The sequence below is a fragment of the Periplaneta americana genome, chromosome 9 (assembly GCF_040183065.1).
Source record: "Periplaneta americana isolate PAMFEO1 chromosome 9, P.americana_PAMFEO1_priV1, whole genome shotgun sequence".
NCBI lineage: Eukaryota > Metazoa > Arthropoda > Insecta > Blattodea > Blattidae > Periplaneta > Periplaneta americana.
Genome location: NC_091125.1, coordinates 129,055,396 through 129,080,839, shown reverse-complemented (window position 1 = coordinate 129,080,839; position 25,444 = coordinate 129,055,396). Strand labels below are relative to the sequence as shown.

Genomic DNA, 25,444 nt, shown 5'->3' with positions numbered 1-25,444 from the left:
GCACCAATGCAAAATGGCAGGTCCGAGTTTTGAAAGTGACATTGATCGAATCACTCAAATAAACATTAACCCAACTTCAAACATTCCACTAGGAGTAGTTCTCTAGATAAATTTCACAAACTGTGCAATCAACAACGTGTATTTACAATAAAATAAACATTGTTCATGTTAATTTTAATAGTCTAATAAATTGAGTTCATTTCCTGTGTTTTAATGTGTGTTGTTTTGAGATTAAAATCTCCATACCAAGCCCTGCAAAAAAAATAATAAATAAATACGGCGTACACGCCTGCCATCACTGGCACTACTCGGAAACACGCTAAAAAGACATTCACACTCGCACCATCTGTTGCAATAGTCGAGAATACGCTGAAAATACACGCATGTTGCCCATCCCATTATCATTAAAGGAACACGGTAAGATATTTGTAAAAACTCAAAATTTAGACCTTTAATTATAGTCGAACAAAAACAGTCGTATGCTTCTTGCCTATAATGGTAATTAAGACGTCCGTATGAAAAATATTATGAAACTAGCTTACGCTCGTTTATGAACATACTCGCGTCTTAATTACTACCATTATAGGCTCATTGCATTATATACTATTAGATCCTTTTTCATAGTTTGATTGAGTCTATTTTAGGCACCAAAAATTTCTTTTCTTCTTCTCGTGGTACTACAGCCGTTTGCCAGCCTTGACCGCCCCAACAATTGTCCTCCATCTCATCCTATCACTTGCTGCTCTCCTCCATACCCCCACACCACTCCTCAACAGGTCATCCTCTACAGACTCCAACCACCTCACTGGAGGTCTTCCAACTCTTCGGCTGCCATAAATAGTATTGAAGGTCAACATTCTAGCTGGGTGTTGTTCCTCTGTTCTATATAAATGGCCCAGCCACTGTATTCTTCTTGCTTTAATTTCTCTTACTATGTCAGGGTCGTTAAATATTTTATATACTAGTTCAGAATTGTATCTTATTCTCCACTTTCCCATTTCGCACACCAAAAATTTAGAGCCTAAAAATCAGAAGTCTACTGACAAGCACGAAATGTTACCGTACGTTGTGCGTAGTGAGTTACATTCCGTGATGTCATCACATCTGCCAGCATCTGATTACCTGGCGAGACAGATGGAATCACTTCCCGTCGAGGTCAATACTTCTACAGGTAAGTTCAGTCGGTGACTAAATAAACATAGACAGTATGCGTAATTAAATATGAATATAAGTTACAGCAATGTATCTTATTAATAGTAAGTGCGAAGAGGCGTAGTGCGGACTCAACTTCACCAAGTCTCATTCCAGATCAAGAAATTCTATTTAGTACGGGCATAGGAAAAACCCTGCTATAAGTACAAAACTTCTAAAAATAGAATTAAAGACTCCACAATCAATAACAATACAGCAGAACAAGTATGTCATTAACTGCGGTACTTACATACGAAGTAACATACTACAGAAAATGGTTAGAGATAAGAAACGGATCAAATTCAAATAAATATGGCGTGCACTAAAAGAATTCATGTCAGTGTCACGAACATGGCACTTTCTCTTTATATGTTTCGTGCATTTCGCAAAAATTCAGTTCTTTATCGTGTTACCACTGATATTCATGTTTGTACTCGTACTCCATTTTTTTGATCTTCCAATTACAGAACATAATGTAGGCCTAAATGGAATAATTTACCGTGCATCTAAATATGAATTAAAAAACTTTCATGACTTTAATAATAATAATAATAATAATAATAATAATAATAATAATAATAATAATTTATTTCTACCTTTGAGGAGGCCGAGACGTAGATGGAAAGATAATATTAAAATTGATTTGAGGGAGGTGGGATATGATGGTAGAGACTGGATTAATCTTGCTCAGGATAGGGATCAATGGCGGGCTTATGTGAGGGCGGCAATGAACCTCCGGATTCCTTTAAGTAAGTAAGTAATAATTTATTTCTGCTGGCATAATTAATTCTGTAAGGCCTTCTCTTCCACTCAACTAGCAAAAAGTGAACTTAGAAACTACAAAGAATACAACAATTTGATTTAGATCAAAGTTACGTGTAGGCCTATATAGGAGTTACTTATAAATTAAATAGTAAAATAGGCTATTATGAACTATTAATTAAACAATGAAATACAAACTGCGTAGCAGAATTAAACTAAAATACATAGAATGTTAATATATTTGAAATAATGTTAGATAATAGGAAGAGATTATTGAGAGACAATTTTGAAAATACAGCGCTATCAGGATGCATGTCTAAAGAAAGAAGTTACCGTAGAGTCAGTGACCACTGAAGTCACTATAATTAGAGTGAATTGCTAAGAAGGTTATCCTTTAAGCTATTTTATACACATTATTTAAAAAAAACAAGCTTTCCTCTGGCTTCATTTGTGACTGTATGGTTTAAGTAGGCGATTAGGATTAATTTTGCATATAATCTTCACATTACACTGTAATCTGATATTAGGCTACTTCGATAGTATTTAAAATACATTTTTAATTGAAGTAATATTAAAAGTAGCCAGATAGGTACCGATTACGTCACTTGTTAAGAAACGGATAGTATACTACGAAATCACACCATTTAAGAGCAAAATTATGGAAAATTTTCCACGTATATGAAATTGATTTTTCCAAATAATTTTGAAAAGACAGTAATCTTTATTACGAACAGTGACAAATTCTAGTTGCCATGTGGTTTTAGTGGGTTATTTTACGCCGCTTTATCAACTGCTGTGGTTATCTAGCGTCTGAATGATATGAAGGTGATAATTCCGACGAAATGAGTCCAGGGTGTAACGCCGAACGTTACCCAGCATTTTCTGGTAATGGGTTGAGAGAAAACCCCTGGAAAAGCCTCAACCAGGTAACTTGTCCCAAACAGGATTTTAACCCGGACCCGCTCGTTTCACGATTAGGCATGCTAACTGTTATTCCACAGACGTTGACGTCATGCGGTCTGTCCTGGCTTTTAAATTACGTACGGTGACAAAGGAATTCAGATTGTCCTTTTCGTGAATTGTATTTAAAAAAAACAAGTTTTTTTTTAAATAACGGACAAGTATAATTGAAGGGTTCAGAGCCACAGTGGGCCAAGCGCCATTTACTAAAACCGTAGAAAACAAGGGTTAAAACGAAGTTATCTCCATAATTCAATGGAAACGTATAGCAAGTAATAGGGATAAAGTATGCACATTCAAACTAAATGATATGCCAATCTTCATTAAACTATGGTATTCACTTAACTTTAGCCCTTGCTTTCTCTGTTTTTAATAAATGGCGCTTGGCCCACTATGGCTCTAAACCCTTCAATTCCCTTTATTACTCACATTGATTACATCTAAATTAATTTTTAAATTCATTTGTATGAACATCTTAAGCTCTGACGGTTCTTATGTATTCTGTAACCTAAACGAAGCTGCCAACATACTTTGAGTGAATCTCATTAAATTTCGCGGATAAATAAAATTTCCCTCGAGATATTTTCACCAGTGCAAGGAAACTGGGACATGTTTTAACCTCTGTAGGGAAACCGGGACATTTTCGCGTCCCGAGAAAATTTTTCGGGACAAAATACCAAATACCAGAACGTTTGGTAACACTGATATTAGAGTTTATGTTTAACTCACCGGCCTGGACCCTATTTGGTCACCTTCCAACTTTTTATTTTATTTTTTTTATTTCATGAAAATAAAAACACTAAAATCCGAAGACAATCTGCCCTAATAATGTTTTATTCACTTTAAATTCCACTTGAACTCGTCCAGACTTGAATCTGATCTTCAGGGTTAAAAAAAAGGAACTTCGTAGGCGTTCGGCTACCGGTGCACCCACAGTCACTTTCACCTCCACAAATCTTCAAGTTCTGAAGTCGTCAGTTAAGCGGCTGAGCTCACGCTGGGCTTTTCAACAAGACAAACGGCGGTTAAACAAGAATCTGTTCAATTCATTTTAAAGCACTGTAAATCCTGCATTCAGAGGTCAACGTCAAGGGAATGTTGAGTTACAATTTTAAACGACAGCGGAATGAGGGCGTTGCAGAATGGAGGATCGCGTCACTGTACTGCACCTTATCTCGCGGGAAGGAAGAGGGGACAAAAGGCGGGTCGGCTCAAGTTGGAAAACAACTAAATAACTCAGAATTGTGTCCGAGTCGAGCCAACTATCTATCTTGCCACAGTCGGTTCAGTGACGGCTGACAAGTGAGCGCGAGTGAACGACAATCCGTAGTGTCGTGTGCGACTCATTGTTTGGTACATAACTCAGTGTTTCTCCAATGTGTCATGTTATAGCAGATAAAGATGTATGTACATATATCTCCAAGTGTGTAAGTGCTGATTAAGGATTTTATTCTGAGCAAGTTATACAAACACTTTGCCATTTTTATTTTCATTTTCTCATTCTTCAACAAGATTTCAAATAGGACTTCTTTCATCGCTAAGGAAATACAACGTTTCGAAGTTTAGATCTTCATTCCAGGTGAGAAAAGGTCGAAAAGGATATCCTAACTTTTGGGCGTCTTTTTTTGTTTTATACCCTAAAGGCGAAAGTAGGCCTACAGACGTGGACAAATTATTAGACTAAATTAATCATATGTGCAACAACGCTGTATTTATCGGCAGAAATAATGAACAAAAATGTATTTTGCACAGAAATAATGAACAGAAAATTGAGTCTGGAGGTTACTAATATTTTGTGAACTTTCCCTTATTCTTCATTAACACGTTGATTTTGTCAGGGATGCTGGAAACCAAAGTTTGACACTTTGCTTGAATATAACCATCATTTAGCCAGATATCAGACAGTGCTTAAATGAGTCCATGTTTTGTTGTAAGCCTCTTTTTATTCACTTTCTTCTTCAGTATAGATCACAGATTTTCAATTTCGTTCATGTCCGGTCTTCTTGCAGGCCAGGGAGAATATCTTCTGCAGTATATAATTAAAACACCAATAGTACCAACACAGCCAGACAAAATATACTTAACCATTGGAAAAATATACCGAAAGATGTAAACAATCATATTTACAACAATAGAGATTCTGTTAATTATACTGATAGTTGATATGACGAATTATATTTATATTTCCAAGAAAAACGTTTTAGTCTCATAATTTGTCCACGTCTGTATATCTAATCTTCGAAATGTATTTTTTTTTGTCATTTCATCGAATCCAAAGCTCTCTAGAATAATCCACCGTTGTTCCTTGTTTCAGAGAAACTTTTTGATTCTGCTATGTTCAAATAAAGTACGGGATGCTGCAAAAAATCATTTCGATATTCTACGAAATATATCTTTATCAGTTTTGATAACATAAAGTGAAACTTAGGCCCCCTAACAACATTGAAACGAATATTCTAATGACCAACTTTACCGCACTGAGTGTCGTAAAATGAACTTTACCGCACTGAGTGTCGTAAAATGAGCTTTACCGCACCGAATGTCGTAAATTAAAAATTATGTTTTTATACACATTAATGGTAACATTTTTACAGTTCACTTTTCCGCTTTGAAAAAGCTAACAATAGCGTGTACTTACTGATGCCCAAAATGAGATCATACACCGCGGCATAGAATAATGAGTCCATAGAGAACTTGATTTCTCCTTTTCACTTTTCATTGTAAAATATGCCAGCATAACCTTTTCAGAAACATTCACTACCTTTTTTTTTCTTACACCACTGTTCAAACTTCTATTCCTCTTCATACTTCTGTCGCGATTTTGTTGTAATTAATAAATCAATAGCATTGTATTGACTAGTCACGGTAACAATACCAACAACAATAACTCTGCTTGCGGCCTCGTTTGACAAATTTCCTATCTCACATTGTAAAATGAAACGTTACGACATCAGTATCGTAAATAACTATTACGGCATTCTTGAACGCCGTTAAGTGTCTGTCATTCTGACTGTCAGACTTTCTGTCCGCCTTTTACCCTAAATTAGTAGCGACGAACTTTGTTCAGATTCATGAAGTTTTGCTATATGAATTTAAACACGCAATTAAAACAAAAAAGAATGTTAAATTTAAATTACAATATTCCCAAAGAAGGACGATGCTCATATAACAGGGTAATGTATGAAAGGTAAGTTTGGACATCTATGTCGAAAATTTGTGTTTCGAAAAGTACAAGAATCTTTATGGGGAAAGGAATAGGTCCGTGGCCCATTTCTTTTAGGGCTATCCCGACATTTGCCTTAGGAAAACCACGGAAAAACCTTAGCCAGGATAATAATAGCATATTATTTCAACGTAATTTATATGCAGATTCCTAACAGCTCAAAATAATAATAATAATAATAATAATAATAATAATAATAATAATAATAATAATGATCTCATTACAAACCATTTAGACTATACACAAATTCCTAGAAGTTGGATGAGATGAACTCCTTATTGTCATCATTGTTTTCGTTACACAACTATAAGCTGGAGAAATACGAGTAACTGAGAATGATCCACATTCTTAGGTTACAATTAAGAAGATTAATGATGTTGGCAAAGCGTCTTGTATGATGTGAGCAATGTCTAAAATTTCTGTTCTTTGTACGTACTCTGTTCAAGTCTAGTGCTCCAGGGATGATAGGAAGACGTTCAGTAAAACTTTTTGTAATGTTATAGAACACCAATGATAACCTATGTGAAGACAGCCTCTCATATGAAGGGTTTAGAGCCATAGTGGGCCAAGCGCCATTTATTAAAAACGGAGAAAGCAAGGGTTAAAGTTAAGTGAATACCATACTTTGATGAAGGTTGACATATCATTTAGTTTTAATGTGTATAGGCCTACTTTATATTACTTGCTATATGTTTCCATTGAATTATGGTAATAACTTCATTTTAACCCTTGTTTTCTACTGTTTTAGTAAATGGCGCTTGGCCCACTATGGTTCTGAACCCTTCATATATGACCTGTATTTACATTTTGAGGTGCGTATATTTCAGCGGTTTTTCCATCATTTGGGATAGCCAAACAAAAATCTGACAAGTCTCAGAGTTTTCTCGTTTATAGGCTCCTATTTTCCAGTCAGTTTGCATTGGAAAGTCCTGTAGTACACTGCATTATTTTTCTTCACAATAGCTTTTTTTATCATAAAGACGTCATTGTTCAGCTATTGTACCTTCCATTTTTCTTAATTTTTTTTTCAAAATTAATTAATTTGCTAACATTGATGCGATATATTTAGCAATGTATTCTTGCGATTTTAATATAGGATATCTTGACACACACGACCTACTGTTTTTTCACCGAATGAATGTATCTTTCTTCAGAATATATTTGTTGCATTTTTTTTTTTCGTGCTTGGTCTTGTCCTGCAATATTTAAAGTTTTCGTTTGAACCTCAAATTTAATGTTATGTAGCTCTCTGAGCGAAAATTTCTTGTCTAGACCATAACTTATTTCAGATACGTTCCGAAAATAATGGAAAAATACTGAATAATAATAATAATAATAATAATAATAATAATAATAATAATATAATTATAATATAATATAATATAATATAATATAATATAATATAATATAATAATAATAATATAATATAATAATAATATTATAATATAATAATAATAATATAATATAATAATAATATTATAATATAATAATAATAATATAATATAATAATAATATTATAATATAATACTAATATTATAATATAATAATAATAATAATGATAATAATATTATAATATAATAATAATAATAATAATAATAATAATAATATTATAATATAATAAAAATATAATATAATAATAATATTATAATATAATAATAATAATATTTATTATTATTATTATTATTATTATTATTATTATTATTATTATTATTATTATTATTATGGCTTTTAGAGAACCCGGAGGTTCATTACCGCCCTCACATAAGCCCGCCATCGTCCCTAACCTAAGCAAGATTAATCCAGTTCCTACTATCATATACCACCTCCCTCAAATCCATTTTAATATATCCTCCCATCTACGTCTCGACCTACCCAAAGGTTTTTTCCCTCCGTCCTCCCAACTAGCAATACAATGCATGCAGTTTTGTGTTGTGTAACTTTCCCCATTCTCTTGTAACTTCATCCCTCTTAATCCAATATATTTTCCTACGCACCTTATTCTCGAACATCCTTAACCTCTGTTCCCGTCTCAAAATGAGAGTCCAAGTTTCACAACCATCCAGGACAACCGGTAATATACCTGTTTTAAAAATTCTAACTTTTATTATTATTATTATTATTATTATTATTATTATTATTATTATTATTATTATGATAGAGACTAGTTTAATCTTGCACAGGATAGGGACCAATGGCGGGCTTATGTGAGGGGGCAATGAACCTGCGGTGGTCCTTAAAAGCCATTTGTAAGGAAGTACAGTTATTATTATTATTATTATTATTATTATTATTATTATTATGATAGAGACTAGTTTAATCTTGCACAGGATAGGGACCAATGGCGGGCTTATGTGAGGGGGCAATGAACCTGCGGTGGTCCTTAAAAGCCATTTGTAAGGAAGTACAGTTGTTATTATTATTATTATTATTATTATTATTATTATTATTATGATAGAGACTAGTTTAATCTTGCACAGGATAGGGACCAATGGCGGGCTTATGTGAGGGGGCAATGAACCTGCGGTGGTCCTTAAAAGCCATTTGTAAGGAAGTACAGTTATTATTATTATTATTATTATTATTATTATTATTATTATTATTATTATTATTATTATTATTATTATTATGATAGAGACTAGTTTAATCTTGCACAGGATAGGGACCAATGGCGGGCTTATGTGAGGGGGCAATGACCCTGCGGTGGTCCTTAAAAGCCATTTGTAAGGAAGTACAGTTATTATTATTATTATTATTATTATTATTATTATTATTATTATTATTATTATTATTATTATAGAGACTAGTTTAATCTTGCACAGGATAGGGACCAATGGCGGGCTTATGTGAGGGGGCAATGAACCTACGGTGGTCCTTAAAAGCCATTTGTAAGGAAGTACAGTTATTATTATTATTATTATTATTATTATTATTATTATTATTACTACTACTACTATAATAAGCGTCACGTATTAGATATGCCAACCTTGTCCAGTTCAGTGTGAAGTTCAAGGCAAAGCTCGGGTTAATAATATGTTAATCATATAGTATTCCATTTCATCTGCAAACACAAAGATTTTAAATATTTGCAAGCCAGATTATTACCTATGACAAATTATAAGTTAATGCCGTGCTTTCACATATTCGGCCCGTATCGAAATGTATTATTTCTATTTCATTCTGAGGAATTATGTAGACGTCAAATTTAGCTGTTATAAATCCTGAATAGTCTATTCATAGCTACAATATCCATTTATACATGAAACAACATATTTTGACTTTGCAGACGTTAATAACTTCTATAAATATAACTAGTTCCGGAGATATTGTTTCAATGATTAAGGCAGATATTTCGACTGAACATGCTCTATAAAACTAAAAATATCATCGAACACGGTGTTCAGACTCCCACTTCATTGAGTATTTCTATAAATATATAAATATGTTTAATGACATTTTAAGATACACAATTGAGCCATGCTTAAGTTAGAAAAACTAAAAGAAGAAAATGAAGCAAAGAATTTATTATTTTCACACGTAGTCTACAGTTATAGAGAAAATTTCCAAAAAATACAAAATAAAGTGGAATGCAAAGTTCGAGAAGATATATATATATATATATATATATATATATTTATTTATTTATAATTCATCCATTCATTGCGTCATCGTCCATGGCTGCTCCTTAAAGTAGCCTACTGACGAAAATGCTGATGAGCGCCTCTACACGGCCAGTGTAACTGTCAGCATCCTCACCGCTCCGCAATACTGATGCTCGAAAATCAGGAAATCCGGATTTCCTTCAATACTGGCTGTCATTCCATAATTCCAGCCCACACACGATCAGTATTATTTAATACTGACAGTATTATTGACACTGTAGGGTCTGCATTAGGTTTATAAAAATGATCAAGTTATAAAAACTGCTTAATAATGGGGAAATTTTAAAGAAAATGTATAATTATAGAGCTTATTAATATAATTATAAAATTTAGCAAGATTAATAAGCTAAACAGTATTTAACAGCGGCAATTTTTTCAGGAAAAATTATAATCACTAATTAGCAAAATTATTAAACTTATCAAAATCAATAAACTAAAAAAAAATCCTTAATAAAGAGACAACATTCCGATTTAAAATTTTCTTCACTTGCTCGTAAGCACTAGCGAAAAAGTTTTATTTCATTGGCAATCTCCGAGGCGCATACGCTACCATGCCCTATAATAGGCCTATATATTAGAGAAAGTGTAAGATATAAGAGAGAAACGTACGGTGAAATGGAGGGTGTTGATGGGATGTAATTTGTAAAATGGAGAGAAATGGAAAAATCCCGGGAGAAACTCTCATACTCCGATTTCTTTCACGCCAAGTATGACTTCAGTCAACCCCGGGGGTCGAACTTAAGTTCAATACTACACTATAATCGCAGTCTAGTATATACAGTCGAGTTTTAAGGGTGCTAGGAACAATAGACTTTGCCGGTACTATTTCGCATTGGCTGTAATGAGGCGATATTAGCGATCCTAGTGGTTAGCAACTATCTGTGGATGCATATTTACTACGTATTGAGCTTCATGACCGTATATGTTAGAATGCTATAATCCTACTCTACTGAGTTCCCGGCGAGAAAGTGGTATATAATGGTGGAGAGAGACGATAATGCTCAGTACTAACTCCAAGTTCTCTGTAATGGCAACAGATGACGCTAATGTGCATTTTCCTTAGAAGGGAACAGCGTAGTCAATAATACGATAAATTATCGCGTTGTGCGATATTTTTAACCCTGATCTGATATGCGATAACACTAAATAGTACATAGGATAATGCAATAAGTATTGATACCCATATAATTCCTCTGAATTCATTCCACTTCGCTTTCCATGGAAAGAAATTATCACATTAATGAAACACATTTGAGTTTATTCTGTTCTTTTGATACTCTTTTGATAAACGTTTTAAATCCGTCCCGTCCCGCGTTCCATCAGTATTCTCAGGGGAGAGCCTGCATTTTTTTCCGGTCAGTGATAAGCTTGCATCATACGTAGTTTGCCAATCAGTTAATCACAATTAGTTTGTTCATAGCTGCCATTGGTGCTTCTTCTTTGGTAGAAAGTTTATTTGTTGTTGTTTAGTCAACTGTCCGAAGACAGGTATGCAACTCACAAATGATACCCACAAGGCACCATTTATGAGGCAACTAGGCCAGGAGATAATGAGGTAGGGTAGCCAGTTCCTTTCCCCCTCCATTACATACATCGCCGATTAGCTACATATTACACTAATCAGACATCAGATGTATATAAGCAATTGTTCTTCCTCTGACACATATTGTCAATAGATGTAGATCAGAAGTGACCAAACTGGGTATCGTGATTACATCGTATAATCAAAGACATTCATACTGTTGAGGGTAGTTTTCTGTATCGCTCACGTACTGAAGGTAAGCATTGTCGGTACCATGTCGCTCTACAAACCCTCTGTCTCTACGAACAGGAACAGAAGGTTTCGTGCAGAATGGGAAGAGGAATTTATTCGCTGTTCTGTCGGAAAAAACGTAATATGTTGCTTTGCTCAACGGTTCAATTAGTAATAGTATATAGAAGCAAAATTACAGGGCATTACGCTGAATACACAGGCATAACAGGTATTATGATTATGATTATTATTATTATTATTATTATTATTATTATTGTTATTATTATTTATCAGCAAGTGTTACCATAATTCTTATATACGTGCCTGAATATATAGGCCTAGATCTTCCCTTGAAGGATAAAATAATTACTAGACTACGTTATATCTCCATTTTATTCTGTTTTATCTTTTGATGACTATTATCAGTTATTTACTAGTTATTGATTTAATAGTAATAATAATAATAACAATAATAATAATAGCCTAATAATAATAATAATAATAATAATAATAATAATAATAATAATAATAATAATACAGAGAAACTGATTGAATATTACTTGCTAATGTAGTAATGAAACGAGCTATTAAACTCCAAGAACTGAAATCAGTCATAAATCATCGTCATGAAGAGAAAGATGACGTAAATAAAATGTAAGCAAGCCAGCTATCTGGTGGCGAACCAAATAGCTCGTTCTCTTAAGCCTTCCAACGAAGGAGAGTTTTATAAAAGCGTAATGATCAAGGTGGCTGAAGTAATTTGTCCAATGAAAGTTGGTAATTAATTTAGAAAAACTGCGCTTTGTCGATTAAATATCCAGAAGAGAATTCAGAAGATTTCTGATTGCGTTCATGAGGAATATTTAAAAAAAAGCAAGAAATTAGATGAACTCAATGTCCACAAACAACCACTGGTTGTAGTTTTCATGCCAAGTACCTCTCCCCCGTCTCCTTACTTCATACAATGTCTCTCGCGTGTAACCACTGCAGTTCGAGTTTTGGTCACCGCTGGCGCTGGTGTAGATGTACATGTCAGAAAGTTTATTTAGTATGGTGTAAAGTTTGGTAGTGTAACATTATTAATATTGTATGCTTACTATGATTTTGTGGAAAATCCGATAATTTATAGACTAAAAATCCATAATTTTATATTCGAAGTTTTTTTCTGATAAAGTATTAAACAAAATGGATATTATCGTCTGCGAATACCATGCTTGTAGTTTAATCCAAAGTTCTGAGTTCAAATTAGACCGACAGTACAATTAATTCAAACGTGTAAAAGAACCCAGTTCTTAAATATGAGAATACAGAACAAAATTTCCTGGTTATCCACTGCGAAGGTGTCTGATGGTCAAAATACAAATACGAAAGTAAGCGAAATACGCTAATAGATTGGAGTGTATCCAGTGTACTACGAAAGGAACGCGTTCTTAATTGCATAAAAATCAGTCATATTCGAATTCTCTTTCTCGTGTAGTATGTATAGTGTTCGTTCAGTAAAAAGCTTAAATAGTATTAAATCATATTGGTAACTCTGGTTATCCTTTAAAAACCTCTTTTTAGAGAAGTTTCATTCAAGCAAATGAAAATTCGCCCTTGAGATGTCGCTTATGAATATTATCACTGTAATGTATTTTGAGGAATTTCGTTCGTTGGCTCGTTTCGTGCCCTTGTCAAGATCAAGACCCAGGATTAGATATTCATTTATATTTCTTACAAAAGGACTGTTTGTGTGTGTAGTTATGTTGCATTTTCCACAGTGGTCTTAAAACGATGGTCTTGAAGTTTGCTAACCACTTAGGTCTAATGAGTAAGTGCCGCTATTACTTAGCCTACCTGCTTATCTGATATGTGCACGTTTGTAGGTAGCAGGAATGCGAACTATTGATTTTAAAAATAGTACTGTAATAGTAGGTAGTCCCCCGCCGTGGCATCGTGGTCTAAGGCACTGGTATTCAACCAGGGATACGCGAAGACTTTGTAGGGGGTGTGTAAAATTTAAAATAAGCAAGCACGTACGTTTCATGAATAATAATCAAAGCTAATAATTGGATTACAAATCAGTTTTCCACCACAACATCAATTCCTCTGGACTTCCCTTGAAATTGAAAGGACGTCTGTTAGAAATGGCCGTTGATATTGCACTGAAAATAAAATTCGAAAACTTGTCAATTTATGACCTATGGTGTTATGTTCGAAAAGCATACATGGAACTTAGTGAGACTGTCATTTCACAGATATTTTATCTTACGTTGATACTGCTATGTGGTCTGAAAGACACACGGCTACCATTTTAGACAATTCAAGGCAAGATGTACATAATCATAATAATAATTCTTTATTTATCCTGGCATAGTTAAGGCCATAGGGCCTTCTCGTACACTCTACCAGGTCACAAAGTATACAAGCAGTTAAAATTTAACAAAAAGTTAAAGAACAGAATACTAACATATTACAACAACAATAATAATAATAATAATAATAATAATAGCATAATAAAATCGACACTAAACAACATGAAAATAATGCAATAATAGAAAAAGAAAGTAAAATACATTGGAATATAGTAAAAGCAACTCATTTAGTACAAATTGTTAATATGGAAAACGTAAGGTAGAATATAACAAAATGGAATGTAATAAAATAATAATAAAAAATAAAAGAAATACGAATATTAAATAAATTTCACAATAAAAAGGCTATGGTAATAAATTCATCGGCTGATAAAGAGAACAAAAAGGGGAAAGGAAAGAAAGAAATATATAGCCTATATTTTTACAAAACTATCGAAGAGAAAAGGGCTTATAACTGAAAGGAATCTGAATTGAAAAAGTGTAATTTTAATTTATTTTTGAAACTACACAATGTCCGACAGTCTCTGACATGTTGTGGTAGAGAGTTCCAGAGATGAGCTGCAGCGACCGTGAAAGATGAAGAGTAGAAGGATGTTCTGTGTTTAGGAATGGAGAGTGTAATATGGTGTTGTGAGCGAGTATCTATTTCGTGATATGAGGACAAATGCTGAAAACGAGAAGCTAAGTAGCTAGGGTTAGAGGTTTGAAGAATATTGAAGAGTAAAGTGAGAGAGTGAATAGTTCTTCGCTCTTTGAGACGGATCCAGGACAGCATATTTAGTGAAGGTGTGATACGGTCAGATCTACGGACGTTGCAAATAAATCGAACATATGCATTATGAACACGCTGTAGTCTGTCTGTCAGTCTCATATCCAATGCCTAGTGGTTGTTTCATCCATCCATCCATCCATCCATCCACCCATCCATCCATCCATCTAATTAATCAATTAATTTAAATTAATTAATTAATGTGTTTATTTATTCATTCATTCTAAAAATTTATGTTATAGAAACTATGACACGGAAACCGCAAGGGTTTGTATACTCCTTTTATCCAACTTCACTTCTTCTGTAAGCTATGGAGTACACACAAAGAGTTTTTCTTACAGAGTAATTTTCTTTTGAAGGACATATTCGTACAAAACGCCTAATATATTGTAGACAATTCACGACATGTAAGGAGCAGAAGTAAACAGACGACTAACCATACGTCAATGTAGCCTGTGTTTTCATACGTATATCGCACGTATGGCTAGTTGGATATTTATTTTTACTCCGTAAACATCCTGGATAGACTATAATCCTCCATTTTCATACTTCAGGAAAATATGTTAAGGGGTTTCTCCATAGTTTACACGTAGGCGACATTTTATGTCCTCTCGAAAGAGTTCCACTATTTCTAAATGCATCCTGAAATGATCATTCGTTCATTAATTCATAGTTTTCTTCCCAGCATTATCCAATGTTCCCTATTTTCTGCTTTCCTATTAGTCTCCGCATATGATCCATATATCTTCATGTCGTCTATCTTCTTCCGAACTCTTCTCCCGTTCACCATTCCTTCCAGTGTATTCTTTAATGGGCAGTTTCTTCTCAGCCAGTGACCCAGCCAATTCCTTTCTCCCTCCTGATCAGTTTCAGCATCAGTCTTTCTTCACACAATCTTTACAACACAGCTTCATTTTTTATTCTCTCAGTCCATTTCACACGCTCCATCCTTCTCCATATCCACATTTCAAATTCTTCTAGTCGTTTCTCTTTACTTCATCGTAATGTCCATGTTTCTGCTCCATACAATGTCACACTTCATACAAAGCACTTCAATTAGTTCTTTTTGCAAAGGTCCGGCAAATGCTCCTTATTCTATTAAAAACTTCTTTTTTCATTGCTATCCTTTCGACTTCTAGGCAACATTTCTTTCAGATTTAGTACTTATCACAATAGTGTTCCCGGTTTATCTTTTCTTGAATGAATGAATTAATTAATTAATGAGCCTATTTTGTTCCGTGAAGGGTGAAGGGCTAAGGCCTCCTAGAAAGGGAGAGCTCGGTTTAGAACTCATGTGATGAGCTAGTCCACAAGAGTTATAAGTTTAGTTCACACTTGCAGTAGTTTCCTTTCTTATACTACACTTTCCTACAATTTTTTAATTATCATTACAACTTTTCCTGCTAAAACAGACACTTGTTTCGGCACTGTCACCTATTCTTCTTGCACACATACTCGCTTCTGCATTGTCACCTAATCTATTAGCACACGCACTAGTTTAGACACAGTCACGCAAGGATTATTTCCTCTAACAGTTATCGGCACAGACACTCGTTTAGACACTGTCACACCAGGATTATTTAATCTAACAAGTTATCTGCACAGACACTCGTTTAGACACTGTCACACCAGGATTATTTACTCTAATAAGTTATCTGCACAGACACTCGTTTAGACACTGCCACACCAGGATTATTTAATCTAACAAGTTATCTGCACAGACACTCGTTTAGACACTGTCACACCAGGATTATTTAATCTAACAAGTTATCTGCACAGACACTAGTTTAGACACTGTCACACCAGGATTATTTACTCTAATAAGTTATCTGCACAGACACTCGTTTAGACACTGCCACACCAGGATTATTTACTCTAACAAGTTATCTGCACAGACCTCGTTTAGACACTGTCACACCAGGATTATTTACTCTAGCAAGTTATCGGCACAGACATTCATTTAACACTTTCACACCAGAATTATTTACTCTAACAAGTTATCTGCACAGATACTCGTTTAGACACTGTCACACCAGGATTATTTACTCTAACAAGTTATCTGCACAGACACTCGTTTAGACACTGTCACACCAGGATTATTTACTCTAGCAAGTTATCGGCACAGACACTCGTTTAGACACTGTCACACCAGGATTATTTAATCTAACAAGTTATCAAGTTATCTGCACAGACACTAGTTTAGACACTGTCACACCAGGATTATTTACTCTAGCAAGTTATCGGCACAGACACTCGTTTAGACACTGCCACACCAGGATTATTTAATCTAACAAGTTATCTGCACAGACACTCGTTTAGACACTGTCACACCAGGATTATTTAATCTAACAAGTTATCTGCACAGACACTAGTTTAGACACTGTCACACCAGGATTATTTACTCTAGCAAGTTATCGGCACAGACATTCATTTAACACTTTCACACCAGGATTATTTACTCTAACAAGTTATCTGCACAGACACTCGTTTAGACACTGTCACACCAGGATTATTTACTCTAGCAAGTTATCGGCACAGACATTCATTTAACACTTTCACACCAGGATTATTTACTCTAACAAGTTATCTGCACAGATACTCGTTTAGACACTGTCACACCAGGATTATTTACTCTAACAAGTTATCTGCACAAACACTCGTTTAGACACTGTCACACCAGGATTATTTACTCTAGCAAGTTATTGGCACAGACATTCATTTAACACGTTCACACCAGGATTATTTACTCTAACAAGTTATCTGCACAGATACTCGTTTAGACACTGTCACACCAGGATTATTTACTCTAACAAGTTATCTGCACAGACACTCGTTTAGACACTGTCACACCAGGATTATTTATCTAGCAAGTTATCGGCACAGACATTCATTTAACACGTTCACACCAGGATTATTTACTCTAACAAGTTATCTGCACAGATACTCGTTTAGACACTGTCACACCAGGATTATTTACTCTAACAAGTTATCTGCACAGACACTCGTTTAGACACTGTCACACCAGGATTATTTACTCTAGCAAGTTATCGGCACAGACACTCGTTTAGACACTGTCACATCAGGATTATTTACTATAACAAGTTATCTGCACAGACACTGGTTTAGACACTGTCACACCAGGATTATTTACTCTAACAAGTTATCTGCACAGGCACTCGTTTAAACACTGTCACACCAGGATTATTTATTCTAGCAAGTTATCGGCACAGACATTCATTTAACACTTTCACACCAGGATTATTTACTCTAACAAGTTATCGGCACTGAATAGTACCCACTTTCTGTCCGTATTTTGTCACGCGAAGGTCTCTTTTCTTAAACTGGGTCAAAAATTCAGCCAGAATGTTACTGGACAAAATCCGAGATTTTTATAATTGTCATGCAGGAGCAAAAAATACCAAGGTTCTTACTTGCGTGTGACTTAGTAATTTAAAATCTTAAAATAAAAAGCGCATGAATAAAAAATACACTACTGCAGTAAATTTCTACTAAATAATGCTAGAGTCACCCAATGCTAATGTGGGTGCAAATTCTGGTACCCAATAATACAAAATTATCTTCGAGTAAAAATAGCTAAAATGAAATTTAGACTAGCTGCCAGACATAAATTAACTGATCATAAAATAAATAAAATTATTAAACAGAAAATAAGCATTTAAATTATAAACTAAAACAATACAGATAAAATGTGCAAACCATCTTAACTAATAATGTGATGACAACATAGCCAAACAAATGCAAACTTATAAGCGAAAGGGAAAGAGCCATCTAGGGAGAGCCGAAGTGAATAATAAAGTATTGTGATGCAAAACAAAATCTAAGTCAAGATGTTCACGGTAATGCACTTTTTGCACTCTTGATACTGAAAAAATTGATTTTGGGGATGCCTTCCTTTTATGTATGTAGTAATTTCTCCTCTTCAATAGGGCGGATTTTTCATAAATATTCTGTATTCAGGAGTCAATTTGTTCGGAAATGATTCACATGAAATGTAATTATTTTAGTAGTAAAAATAAATTGATCTTTATTTGAATTGAAAAGCACACAATGACGATTCAAGTCAAAATCAATTATTTTCTTTGTGATTATTTTGTATTATACATGCAAAACAAAGCAACTAACGAAATTGTGCCAGTTCATATCAAACAAAAAAAGTGTTCTTAAAAATGAAATCTTACAATGTTTAACCTTTCGATGGGCACATGGGTCTTTCGAGACTCGAGATCTTTTCTATAATGTGTAGTGAATGACATGTAGATATCCGTTTCACCAGCGTCCAAAATATCTTTTTTGTTTGATTTTGAGCATTAATTAAATTTAAAATTTAAAATTTTGCATTCCTTTTTGATCTGACATTTAATAATTCTTTCGATGGGCACTAGAGGCTTCTGAAGATTCCAATGGAAATACAGTATGAGTTAATTGTCGGTTTGTCTGTACAATAATTTTATTGATAAAACAGTTGCAAATAATTATTATAACAAATTATGATTTATGTTTTTAACGATTGTAATGAAATTATATAACTGTAAATTTTTTTGTTAAAAATGCAAAGATCCCAAGTGCCCAACAAAGAATACGTATTACCCTAATATTTTGTTCTTATGCAAAAAATTGTGATTTGTGATTGTGATTCATTTATTGTCTTGATGACTACAATGAAGTGACAATTAAAACCACAAGATGTCTTGTTAAAAAATGCAGGGGTCTTTAAAGGACGCAAGTGTCTATATACGTACAGGTAACTTCTCCAACGTGCCCAACAGAGGTATGAATGAAATAAAATATCTTACTTCTGGGGTTATAAAGAATACTTTTCCTTTGCAATCTAGAAAACGAAAGCTTATATTCTCATTTGAACGTATAATAAAATACTTCATTTTACGTTCAAGAAATAGTTCAAGAAAATTAATTGTAGTGGTAGTTTCTTCTTATCACGTGGCCTGTTACTGTCTCACTCCATGTTTCAGCGGACGGCCCAAAGATTTTGTTCCTAAAGGGAGGTAATTTAGTGCTTGGCGTGGTACCCTTGTTCTAGGCATCCTGAGTATACGAGATTCCCATTTCTGTCTATAATTTTGAATTTTCTCTCAAATTGGGTCAATATTTAATTCTTTCAAGTCCACACCTGTGGAGTAACGGTCAGCGCGTCTGGCCGCGAAACCAGGTGGCCCGGGTTCGAATCCCGGTCGGGGCAAGTTACCTGGTTTTTCCTCAACCCAATACGAGCAAATGCTGGGTAACTTTCGGTGTTGGACCCCGGACTCATTTCACCGGCATTATCACCATTTCATTCAGACGCTAAATAACCTAGACGTTGATAAAGCGTCGTAAAATAACCCAATAAAATAAAAAAAATTCTTTCAAATTATTCAAATTTGTATTCTTGTCTAATCTAGTATAGCCAGCAGTTCTTCTTAAAAACTTCATTTCATTGGCAGTGATTCGGTGTTCATCATGTTTACGTATTGTCCAAGCTTCACTTCCATACATGAGAACAGGTCTCGCCAATCTTTCATAGGCTTTAATTCTTGTATGTTTTTGGACAAGAGAAGGTTTGAAAATGTAGAAATATCCTTTTCTTGTTCATAGCTCAAATGATAATGATAATGATGATTTAAAACATGAAACTTGTTCGACAGGTTTATTATAAAGACAAGTTTTGCTGCGGAGAAATGTAGTGAGACTTGAAAGTAATTCTTTAGTCCTTCCAATTGGTTGCTAGCCAAGAGAAAAACAAGTCCAGTGGTGGGGTTGCCACCTTTAGCCTCTGGACAGGCTGAAGATACAGAATTTCCTCTGCATCTGATGGAACGGTTATACCGCCGTGACTCGGTCCCCATTGTCTTTTCTGTAGAATCAGATTGCACCACGGGCAGGTAAAGGTTGGGATTTGAGTATAGTGAGGATCACGTAAGAGTAGTTTCTAAAAGGCTAATTTGGCCGTCTCTTCAGTGTTGCCAACTAATACCAGATATCACCAAAGAGGGTAAAATCAGAATGCTACGTACTGAAATAATAATAATAATAATAATAATAATAATAATAATAATAATAATAATAATAATAATAATAATAATAATATAGTGTTAACAATAACAATGTCTTGCTTATTTACCACATCTCATCTTCATGTTGCGAGATGTTTCCTAAATGGTTCAATAATTTATTTATGAAATATTATATTTTCCTCTTGGTCTTCTCGCATATTATGTTGGTAATTAGGATTAGTGTGATCTAATAATACAATTTATTTTGTCAGGCAACATGAAATTTATTGCTTTCACTAAAGAGTTTACGATTCATGAGATCTAACCTAAAAATGTATTTACTTACTTGTATTTTCATCAGTTTGCTTTACTGTAAACCGAAATCATTGCTGTGAACATAACAGTTAGAAAATAACTGCCAGTTGTAGTATTTGTCAGTACCCGAAATTTGAAACGAAGTTGGTAAAAGAAATTTCAGTCTGAGAGCTAGAAAATCACTATAATCCACTAACATATTTAGTAATAGTGGAAAAATGGTTAGGTTTCACCCTTAGGGTATTAAGTAAGCTGATCCGGACTATAGGAAATTACCCCTGGCACTCCTAGTGTCATTAATAACATGATAAGAGAACTGAATTGTAACAAATGTCATAAAACATGTACTAGTAAATTATGTGTCATTTTAATGACAGATTTTTTTTATTAGGAAAGCTTTCCCAATTCTTATTTCTAGGGATAGGATTTTGATGACCTAAAAATCTTTCAAAAATGCCCTTAAAATGCCCTAAAAATTGTTCTTACGTAATTGGCTTAGTAGGAAAAGAGGTTTTGTACTACTTAATATTTAGACTAGTAATTAAATTAAATTCTACGAGTAGTACCAACATTTAAGTTTATTTAATTTTACATAATTATTTTTTCTATGCGGTACACTTTAATTAATTATTTTACCTGATGTAGTTTCCATATAGTCTACCACAAGGCCACTCTTATCTGGAATTAGACGGTATAGAGGTGTCTATATTGAAGGGGTGGTTGGAGTGTACTACGTTAAAATGACAATATTTGTGTAGAAAAACGATTAAAATATTGTACAAAATAATGGGTATTAGCCATCGGCGTAGCTTGGTCGGTTAAGGCGCTTGCCTGCCGATCCGGAGTTGCACTCGGTCGCGGGTTCGATTCTCACTTGGGCTGTGAATCTGGTTGGGTTTTTTTCCGAGTTTTTTCCCCAACTGTAGGACAATGTCAGGTAATCTATGGCGAATCCTAGGCCTCATCTCGCCAAATATCATATCGCTATCAACAATTCCATCGACGCTAAATAACTTCGTAGTTGATACAGCGTCGTTAAATAACCAAGTAAAAAAATAATGGGTATTAATGGACAAAATATGTAGACAAATATCAAAGGAAATAAACATTATTTTATATTAATAATGGGCATTTATGGCCAAAATTAAATGAAAATGCCTTAAAAATGTCATAATAATAATACAAAAGATGCTCTTATGAGTAGAAACAGGCCAAAAATGCAAAAAAAAAAAAAAATGCCCTAACAAATATGTCTTAAAACACTCAGTTTATCACATAACATATAAATACTAAAGCAGCTGTGTTTCTGGCTTACTAGTAAAAAGATGCAATTTCATCAAAATCCTAGCCCTACTTATTTCTTTCCCAATCCATTCATAAGGACTTTCTTATTCCACAGAATGTCTCTGGTCGAACGAAGGGAGTACTAGCTGCTACTTATGTCTGTGTTTCAATTCTCCGACTGGGAATGAAACTCGGATCCCCAGGATTTGTAGCTAGAAGGCAACCGCTTGAAGAAGCGCGACGGAAAGACATTGAAAACATCGTAATTCCGTCAATATCGGCTAACGCATAGACGGTTGACGCAACGTGCAAGTCCCACCAAGCTGTTTACGCACTTCAGCGCCGTGAACAGTTGCGGAGGGTCTGTCCACGTGCCACCCCGCGCGCGGGAGGAGTTCCTTCGCGGCCTTGCGACCAGGTATCTGCCCGAGTCCCGCAATCACTCGAGAGGTCCAGCCAGCCGATTGGGATTATAAGTGATCTGCTAGATTAATCCGGAGAAATCCGCTGACCGTGGGATGCGACAGCGTGTGCTGTTAGTCGAGGGAACAACGGCAGTCAGTCGGCAGCGAACGCAGCTATGCACAACAGCTCCACTTACGAGTTCCCCTACGTCAAGCCGGAGCGGCTGCGCTGGTCGGAGAACGTGCGCAAGGAGATATGGAACGCCGAGACCCACGAGTTCCTGGGCAGGACTGCCAAGAGCTGGGGTAAGTACACTTCACACTCTGACGGCAAGTTAATGTACACATTGACTCTAGAAATGTCACACTTCTTCAGAATTTCGGTAAATAATGTTTTTGCCTCATTTGGAAGCTCATTTCTTCTAGTTTTCAAAAATATATAACTTGTACCCATTATCTTAATAATTTCATAATTATTTGGGCATTTATAACATAAACGCACTATACTTTCTATACCATACGCCACCTTCAAACTCAAACACCACAAAAAACATAATAGAAAAAAATAATTATAATCAGTTTCAATAATTTAACAAAAATATTGATCTTGTAAACCAAAGTAAGGAACGCCTTTTAAAACTACAGAAAAAAAAAAGAGTATTCCACATTTTCCGACGGACAAAAACTAGACTTTCAAGACTTTATTGAGGTAGCCTACTAAATTAAACCTTAAATATGCGGCTATGTTGTAAATTAAAATTATTATTTTCAATCGATAATCATGTTATCCCATAAATATTCAAACAGACATATTTTTTCTGAAGTGCTTATATAATGTGGCATATCTTTTGAATGGTTCAAGATAAATACATAAATTTGGTATGTAACATTCTCCATATGTAGGGGATCATTTTCGCGACAGATTTACTCTGGGTCAATTTCTAATGGAGTTAGGCCGGTCCAAAATTTATTTATTTATTTTTTTTCCAAAAACATTACTTTCCTTGGGCCCCAAATTAGATTTTCACGTTTGAATTATATACTTACTTACTGGCTTTTAAGGAACCCGGAGGTTCATTGCCGCCCTCACATTAGCCCGCCATTGGTTCCTATCCTGAGCAAGATTAATCCATTCTCTATCATCATATCTCACCTCCCTCAAATCCATTTTAAGGGGAGGTTGTAAGCTGATTTGGATCAAAATTAACATTTTTTTGGTTTTTAGCTATACTAATAAATTAAGAAAAAGTCGGTAGGTTAAGGAAGATCACAACTACAGGTGTGCAAATTTTCATAGATGTAGATTGAATAGTTTCTGAGATAAGTGTACCTGAAGTTGCTAAATTTAACACGGCGAGGATAGGGCTTACAACTTCCCCTATTATCTTCCCATCTACGTCTCGGCCTCCCTAAAGATCTTTTTCCCTCCGGCCTCCCAATTAACACTCTATATGCATTTCTGGATTCGCCCATATGTGCTACATGCCCTGCCCATCTCAAACGTCTGGATTTAATGTTCATAATTATGTCAGGTGAAGAATACAATGCGTGCAGTTATATAAATTGCTTAATTTATCCCAAGAATCATGTCAATCCTTTATTCAGGCACTTTATTTTTATTGTTTTAAGAAAATTTTTTCTTTATTGGTTTGGATTTTTTGTTTTGTAATGTATTTTCTGCTTGCTTGTTGGTAATTCAATTTTTTATTAATATAAGATATTATACTAAGTTTGAGACACATTAAGAGAAAAATGTGGATTTTTGTCCTAAGAGTCGATGAATATCTGAAGCTGATGAATGGCAAATATTTAACGATGTCAAAATGCTTAATATCACATCAACGTCCTGTATTCCTTTCATTCGTCAAATTTTCAGTTGGGATCTCGGCCCATTACAACTAGTTGATTGTCGTGAAATCGTTTAAATATTACGCATTTGGTCATTTTGAACATATTATGAAAGAAAAGAGTTTCTCTAACCTAGTAAAGGAATTTCTTATTTTTTTAAAATAATTTTTTTTTCAGTAGGTTATTTTACGACGCTTTATCAACAGCTTAGGTTATTTAGCGTCTGAATGAGATGAAGGTGATAATGCCAGTGAAATGAGTCCGGGGTCCAGCACCGATAGTTACCCAGCATTTGCTCGTAATGGGTTGAGGGAAAACCCCGGAAAAAACCTCAACCAGGGAACTTGCCCCGACCGGGAATCGAACCCGGGCCACCAGGTTTCGCGGCCAGACATGCTAACCGTTACTCCACAGGTGTGGACAAGTAAAATTACAGATAAATTTGATACTTAGGTATTGCACCTGCAGCAACTAGAGGATGTATGACCTATATATCTTTTACCACGAAGAAGTGACTAATATTTTCTGGGCAATGACAAAATTTACATCACGAACTCTCTGTCAAAAACAAGTTGTGTTAAGAATTCTTAGCAATATTATACAAAACCTATAATATTCAAACTATTGAAATCGGTTACTAGCTCGTTCACAGCAATTTCTATGAGACTTTTTACGATCCGAAGTAAGAATTATTTCAAATTTTTGTCGTTATTTTGTGTCGAGCGACTTTTCTTTAAGGGAGATGATGGGTGAAATTTCTATTTTCTACATTTTTCAAGCCACGTCCTTGATTTTTTGCGCACATAATCACGGTGTGATAGATAATTATATGGTGAAGTTTCATTACTGTGAGTCAATTTCTGAATTATTAACAAAAATATTTTGAAAAATTTGCATATTTCAAAATTAAA

The 25,444-nt window shown here is 34.6% G+C and overlaps 1 protein-coding gene across 1 annotated transcript in view; it reads left to right on the top strand.

The window, feature by feature from the left end:
• Nucleotides 1–4,203: 4,203 nt before the first annotated feature.
• Nucleotides 4,204–25,444, top strand: part of LOC138706503 (sodium/potassium-transporting ATPase subunit beta-2-like) — a 99,210-nt gene continuing 77,969 nt past the window's right edge. Inside the window, exons 1-2 of the mRNA XM_069835858.1 lie at nucleotides 4,204–4,492; nucleotides 22,397–22,991. Of these exons, the coding sequence (XP_069691959.1) occupies nucleotides 22,862–22,991 (130 nt within the window). The 5' untranslated portion in view covers nucleotides 4,204–4,492; nucleotides 22,397–22,861. The remainder of the gene's footprint in view (nucleotides 4,493–22,396; nucleotides 22,992–25,444) is intronic.